The sequence below is a fragment of the Gadus morhua genome, chromosome 7, assembly GCF_902167405.1.
Source record: "Gadus morhua chromosome 7, gadMor3.0, whole genome shotgun sequence".
Taxonomy (NCBI): domain Eukaryota; kingdom Metazoa; phylum Chordata; class Actinopteri; order Gadiformes; family Gadidae; genus Gadus; species Gadus morhua.
This window is the reverse complement of record NC_044054.1, coordinates 17,268,349-17,275,848: the sequence shown is the minus strand read 5'-3', so window position 1 is coordinate 17,275,848 and position 7,500 is coordinate 17,268,349. Positions and strand designations below refer to the sequence as shown.

Here is a 7,500-nt window from a genome sequence, read left to right as displayed (position 1 = left end):
AGACGTGTTTGGGCTGTATAGCAGCCCCCCTGCCTCTGGACCCGCGGGCCACAGCGTCCCGTCTGTCCCGGACGGAGAGCGACGCAGACTCGGGGGTGGGCGTGGTTCAAACGAGATAGCTCGATCTGATAGGCGGAGCACGGGAGCCTGAGCTTGGGACTCTCCACCAATGGGACGGGGGATGCAAGACGGCGTTCTCTTATAGGTGCCGGAAGCAAGGTGCGTCGTTACTGTAGTAATTTAAAGCCAAAAGGAGACAGGAGGACAGCGGGGAGAAAAAGGAATTCCTGCCCTGTTGTTTCCAACATCGCTGCTCGAACCATTACTTGCTTTTCGAAAGAATTCTCTTTACGTACGAATACGGAATTCGGCGCTTTTAAAAAAGAACAGCACGGAGGAGAACGAGGACGACGAACGACAGACCCCCTTAACTTCTGCAATCATGATGTCAATGAACAGCAAACAACCTTTTAGTATGCACCCGATCCTCCACGAGCCGAAGTACAACCCGCTGCACTCCAGCTCCGAGGCGATCCGCCGGGCTTGTCTGCCCACGCCGTCGGTAAGAGGACGCTTCATTCTGTGGGTCAATGTGATTTAGAGAGGGGACTATGGTCATCTGCATGCCTTTAGCCTGCCGTTTAGATACCTGTGATACGATGAGAGGGGATGGTAAAAAGAAAAAAAAATGTGGGGGTTGAGAATTAATGGAAATAATAAATTACAGGAAATGTAAACGCTGCCTGAGGTTTAGTTCGTTTTTAGATTCATAATGCAAATCGTCCGTCCTAAACTGTGAGCAGTGTATCTTTCTAATCCGCATCACCATTAGGAAACGGATCGAGTCTTATAGGAAGATGGCATGTGAATGTGCGCTCATCGCTTCAACACATTCTGGGTCAGACGTTAGAAATGTTAAGGGCGCCGTGTAACGGTATCACAGATTTAAGGCCTCCTCATTTTGTTCCAATTCGATTCAGATTCGACATGATTCAATTCATGCAGGAATTATTTAGGAGACTTTAAATATTTATTCCAAATGGATACCATTTGGAATTCCGTTTACACCCTTCCTGAATAATAATGACCACATGGCTGCTGAGGTTTGTTTTGAAATCTCAATTTAGAAGGGAACCCGTTTCCAAATGATACTAAACAAAGTCCAACAGCTGGACTTTATTTAAGATGGCAAGTTTAAGATGGCATGTGAATGAATAGGCACTTGGACGAAAGTAGAATAAAACAACAATAAGAACATCTAAATAAAAAAGGCTTTATATGCCTTTTAATAAAACCTGCCGCAGCAACTCAACGCAGCATCGTACAATATAGTCCATCGATATTCGAAAGCCCGCGTCTCAACATCTCCTCTTCCCCCTGCAGCTCCAGGGTAACATCTTCGCGGGCTTCGACGAGACCCTTCTCCAACGGGCCGAGGCTCTGGCAGCGGTGGACATCGTGGCCCAGAAGAGCCACCCGTTCAAACCGGACGCCACCTACCACACCATGACCACCATGACCTCCATGACCTGCACCCCCACCTCCTCCTCGGGCCACCTGCACCATCCCTCGGTGCTCGGGTCCCACCACCACCACCACCACCACCCGGGCCACCACCAGTCCTCCCAGGGTATGGACGGCGACCTGCTCGACCACCTGACCCCCAGCGGGATTTCCTTGGGTGGCATGGGCGGCTCGGACGTCTGCTCGTCGGCGTCGCACAACCACGCTGCGCACATGTCGGCCATCAACCACATGCAGCACCACCACCACCAACAGTCCATGAACATGCACCCCCACAGTCTCTCGCACTCGTCCATGGGGGGCAACGGCGGAGAGCCCGAGCCCGACCCCCGGGAGCTGGAGTCGTTCGCCGAGCGCTTTAAGCAGAGGCGGATAAAGCTCGGGGTGACGCAGGCGGACGTGGGCTCTGCCCTGGCCAACCTTAAGATCCCCGGAGTCGGCTGTCTCAGCCAGAGTACTATCTGCCGGTTCGAATCCCTCACGCTTTCGCACAACAATATGGTGGCCCTCAAGCCCATCCTGGAAGCGTGGCTGGAGGAGGCGGAGCGGGCGCAGCGGGAGAAGATGTCCAAACCCGAGATTTTCAACGGGGGGGATAAAAAGAGAAAACGCACAAGCATCGCGGCGCCGGAGAAGCGCTCCCTCGAGGCGTACTTCGCCGTGCAGCCGAGGCCCTCCTCGGAGAAGATCGCAGCCATCGCCGAGAAATTGGACTTGAAAAAGAACGTGGTGCGCGTGTGGTTTTGCAATCAGAGGCAAAAGCAGAAAAGGATGAAGTTTTCCGCCGCCCACTAGGCCCGCTATACTATACCACCCATCAGAGACAAATCCCGAGATAACGGGAGACCAGACCACCACCGTCGGAGCTGTCGCGGGGCGCTGCGCCCCAACCCGGGGATACAGACTGAAAGCTTATCCCCTGAAGGCGAAACGTGAAACTTGAGACATTCAATAGTTATCGACACAGAGGCCGACATTCTGAAAGAGGACACCCAGCGTCCTCGTTGATCTCCACAAAAAAAGAACCCCCCATTCTTATGGCAATTATTGTACAGAAATAACGGAAAACGAAAACGAACCGTTGTTCGCTTTAGTGAATATAGCGTTTTATATTTATCATTGTAGATACTTGTGAATATGTCACCCCCTGTGTGTAGCTATCAAATGCTAATTTAATTGGTCCGCTTTCACTTTTTTTGTTAATTGAAAAGCGTTCATCTGACGATACCTTATATCGTTAACAAGTCTGCGTTATGAGACCATTGGCTGGTAAACGGGGGGGAATTATTGTAATCCATTGCATGGATTATTTGGGCGGTTTGCTCAAGTTGATGCATCGAAAAAACCCGTATGAATGCATTGCAATAATGTAGAAAATACACAGGCTAACATGCACGCGTGCACACGGATATAGGCCCGCACACTGTTTATCGGTGCGTCTACCTCATTGCGCAAGAGTTGGCACACTCATGGTCATTTTTGGACGCAGTAGTAGTATAAAAAAACACACACACACACACACACACACACACACACACACACACACACACACACACACACACACACACACACACACACACACACACACACACACACACACACACACACACACACACACACACACACACACACACACGCAAAGGAAAATTGGTTTCTTGTTTTACGTCCCTTCACCTCGTTATGGTTAAATTAGGCATATTAAACTCACAGATGTGTAAACCTGTTTTATGTCTGTTCCAATTAAGATTGAGCGACGCATTGACAATCAAAATTATTTAGACCTATTGAGTGGTTGGTAGGCCCTGTTAAAGGCAGCACATGATAACTAAATATGTTGTTGTTGTTGTTGTTGTTGTTGTTATTATTATTATTATTATTATTATTATTGTTCTTGTTCTTGTTATTATTATTATTATTATTATTATTATTTATCCTTATTCACGATTTTGTGAATGGCACTTTTTAGATATTCTGATGACGGAAATCTCTGGCCTTATTTATACGTATTTTCAGATTTTTGATTTAGTTTGTTTTATACATTTAGGTTTTTGTTGCCCTAATTTATTCGAAATTTATTTATTTAGGTGAGACACTGCATAGCCCTCTATTTCATTTGTGAAAGTGTGCTTTAAATGTGTCTGTGTAAGCGACAGAATCTGAAATAAACCATGCACGTTTTAAGTCCTTCTCTAAATGTCATGTTTTTGCATCGCATTTGTTTCATATTTTGACGTATACGTTTAAATATGAACTAAATGTTAAACAGGTCTAATATGCTAAATATTAAATTGTGTGTTTATAGCCGTCAGAGAGGCAAATCTATCAACACTATCAAATAGCTCAGATAGGCTCTATGGAAGAGAGAGAGAGAGAGAGAGAGAGAGAGAGAGAGAGAGAGAGAGAGAGAGAGAGAGAGAGAGAGAGAGAGAGAGAGAGAGAGAGAGAGAGAGAGAGAGAGAGAGAGAGAGAGAGAGAGAGAGAGAGAGAGAGAGAGAGAGAGAGAGAGAGAGAGAGAGAGAGAGAGAGAGAGCATGCCAGCTGCTGCTCTGAAACGGGAGAAGGTTCGTGGGTGAGAGAGATCAGTGGCACGAGGCCATCTGAAAGCTGTTTCCTAGCGATAATGAATACTTCACTGCCTCACATATCGATCATCTGCGCTGGATACACGTTGACCAACCGTATCGTAAAAATATGGGGATGTGGTAAAAAGTTGATTTTCAGATACTCAAACTTGTTGTTTATAGAGTCGTGTTGCTGAAAGTATAAATATTAAGTGAAACACTTTTCTGCCTAAATAAGTAGGCCTTCACATAGCCAATTTCCCACCATTTGGCTTATGATAAAATATTAGCCACTACATGCGAAGGCAATAGGCCAACAATAGGATATATGTACTTGCCTTATAGGAACTGCAAAGCAGGAAAGCCAACCTTTTACTCTTAACTAAAAAATGTTACGATACATAAGTCAACCTTATAACTGGTCTTGGAAAGGGTTAAGGTTGGGGTTTTCTGTGCGCAGTATTATTTGTACATTTCTTTTTTCGGGTAAAGGAAAAATACCAAGCATGTATCGAGGCGCTCAGGTCCACACTGACACAACGTTAATTATTCAAGACGCACCAAACGGAGGCGAGGAGAGAGGCGGACGTATGGCTATAAGGTCAGGGTTTATTCTTGTTTCCCAGCCCCGACGATTATAGGCCTACATCCCGTCAGGTTTTCATGACAGCAAATAAATGAAGACAAATACAAGTCAATTGATGCCAGAAGAATACGATAGATGTGGATTGGTTCGCACCGAAAAGTCACATTTAAAATAGGGGGGGTAAATGATTCACTGCTTTACCAATTCCATATTTGTAAGCATTTCATGATTGGATGTAAATGTTATTCATATACGTGGGTTTTTGTATTTTGTGTGTGTGTGTGTGTGTGTGTGTGTGTGTGTGTGTGTGTGTGTGTGTGTGTGTGTGTGTGTGTGTGTGTGTGTGTGTGTGTGTGTGTGTGTGTGTGTGTGTGTGTGTGTGTGTGTGTGTGTGTGTGTGTGTGCAGGTGTGTGTGTGTGTGTGTGTGTGTGTGTGTGTGTGTGTGTGCAGGTGTGTGTGTGTGTGTGTGTGTGTGTGTGTGTGTGTGTGTGTGTGTGTGTGTGTGTGTGTGTGTGTGTGTGTGTGTGTGTGTGTGTGTGTGTGTGTGTGTGTGTGTGTGTGTGTGTGTGTGTGTCTGATACGAATGAGACTGGAATTCTGCCACACTCGGTCAGGAAAATGACAAACGTCCATGGAAACCTCTCTTCCTCCGCCCGTCCCCACCTACTTAGACTCAGCAGGTGGTTTTGGGGCCGTAAACTCGCTGTTAATGAATAATGAATATTATTCAGTTGTTATGATAGGCCACTATTGATTTTGTATGTGTTTCGTTAAGAGGAGGCTCTTCTCTGGCCCGCGAGAAGAAGATTCTGTTATACAACACAAGTGTGAAGGCGCTCCCTTTGGAGCAACCCAATACAAGCGTTTAGGAACACGCGGGCCCAGGGCCCCAAGGAATAGAAAGTAAAGGACCTCATAGGAGACAAAGACAACAGACCAAATGAAGACTAAGAAAGAAAGAAAGAAATCAAAGAAAATAAGGACAGAAAGGAGGAAGACGTTTTTTTTTACTACATTATTATCGTTTTCTCTAACGAGCCTATAACATTGTTGTAAATCGCACCCTTCCAGAAAGCAAACAACATAGGTTTTCACGATGTCTTTGGTACAAATGTGTACTTAGCCTATGCTACTTCATTGACAGGAGCAGATGTTTTACCAATTTTATTCGTAAATGTATTTCGTCTTTGCATTTCATTTCCCATTCAAGTTTATGTTCCTCTATAGCAGACATGCTCTGGTATGTTGGACAATAACAAAGAATGTGGTAGGGCTGCATGGCTTCATCAAAATTTAATGGTCGAGCTGCTCTCCAATTGATGCCTGTAAATTATAGATAATTGAACGTGTAATCAATGTGAACAATGTGTCAAGTTTAGCTGTGACCAAATTGCGCAGAGACATAAGGGCCTTCAAATAACGTGGCATATATTCCATAGTTAAATACAATTACCCTGTGTTTAAATTGTGTTTTATTAACCGAATTAAATATTTCCGGTAATGAATGCGTAATATAAAAAGATTTTTAATAAAAGGGCTGGAGGACTTAAGTAAGATTTTGGCTGGCAAATGTTAGTTATTTTAGCATCTAACTAGCTCAACTGGGTATAATACAACATTGGTTACATACGTTTATTTGTCTGTGCGAATTCATATCAATGACTCCTTTATGTCCCTCCTTTAATTTTATACAACGAAATCTAAACGTCATAGGTCAAAAATACTTAAGCTACTTTTGGTGAATGCTAAGCCATATGACCATCGTTTTGTATTCTATTAATATTATTATAATTATTATGATCATTATTATAATAATCATCATCGGCCTGTTGCTGCAATGCAAGCATGAACAAGGGTGCTCGACCCCGAAAATTTAAATGAGATAGAAATAAATGAATACAAACAATGCGAAGGCCCATAATGCGCATGGTTCTCAACTTCACCCATTTCAGTGATGTTGCCTCACGCGCGCCGCCTCCACTCAGCGGAGCGACAGTCGTTGCTGTGGATTGGTGAATAAAAGAGCCGCTCCCAGGACGGCCTTAGTTAATTGTTTGATTTAAATAATTAAGAAACTGGAGGCCTCGTTTCCTGTCACTGGGGCGTAGCGCGCTGGAACCAAACAAGAGCAAATCAGGCGGGGCTTCTTCCCGCTCCAAATGGCTGATGTAAACACACGCACGCACTTGCATACGCGCAACCAAGTGCTAATTTCTGTTCCCTACCCCCCACCCCCATTCTCTCTCTCTACACAGAGATCAACAAACGGTCACAATGTTTCAGAATATGTCACGAAATATCACAAGACCAGGAACTGGTGAGCGGTGTTTCACACATATTGGATCTGGACCCCTTTGAGGGATTTCTCCAATGTCTTTATGAGCATTTAGTTTCCCTGCAACCACCTTGTCTAATCTGCAATAGGACAATTATTGGTTACACTTAATACTAAGGGTGGGTTCATTAATTAACAACAAAGTATTTTCTTTCATGCATTAATAAGCATTGTCTTAAAGTTAATTAACAGTTAACAAATGTGTCTGGTAATAATTAACCGTGCGGTTCTTGATATTTACTATTGGTTCTCATGGTCATGTCAACTACGGTAAAATGCATGCATTATTTACACCAACCCTAACCCTTACCCTACCATAACCCTAAAGGCAATCTAATCATGTTTATTATACTGCATTACCGAGTAATTATTTTTGCCTTATTGTAGCGTGGTACCCGATTATATTTGAACATTTTCAGCAAAAGTCACGCAGTGTTTAAATGTATGTTATCTGCAGTCCTGTCACGTTATGGAAAGTCCAGAAACAGCAGCC

General features: G+C 44.2%; 1 protein-coding gene across 1 annotated transcript; it reads left to right on the top strand.

Moving 5' to 3' along the window:
* Nucleotides 1-220: 220 nt before the first annotated feature.
* Nucleotides 221-3,705, top strand: pou4f4 (POU class 4 homeobox 4). The gene is made up of 2 exons (XM_030360805.1): nt 221-562; nt 1,384-3,705. Exons 1-2 carry the CDS (start codon nt 443-445, stop codon nt 2,317-2,319), a joined length of 1,056 nt encoding a protein of 351 aa, XP_030216665.1. The 5' UTR covers nt 221-442; the 3' UTR covers nt 2,320-3,705.
* The last annotated feature ends 3,795 nt before the right edge of the window (nt 3,706-7,500 follow it).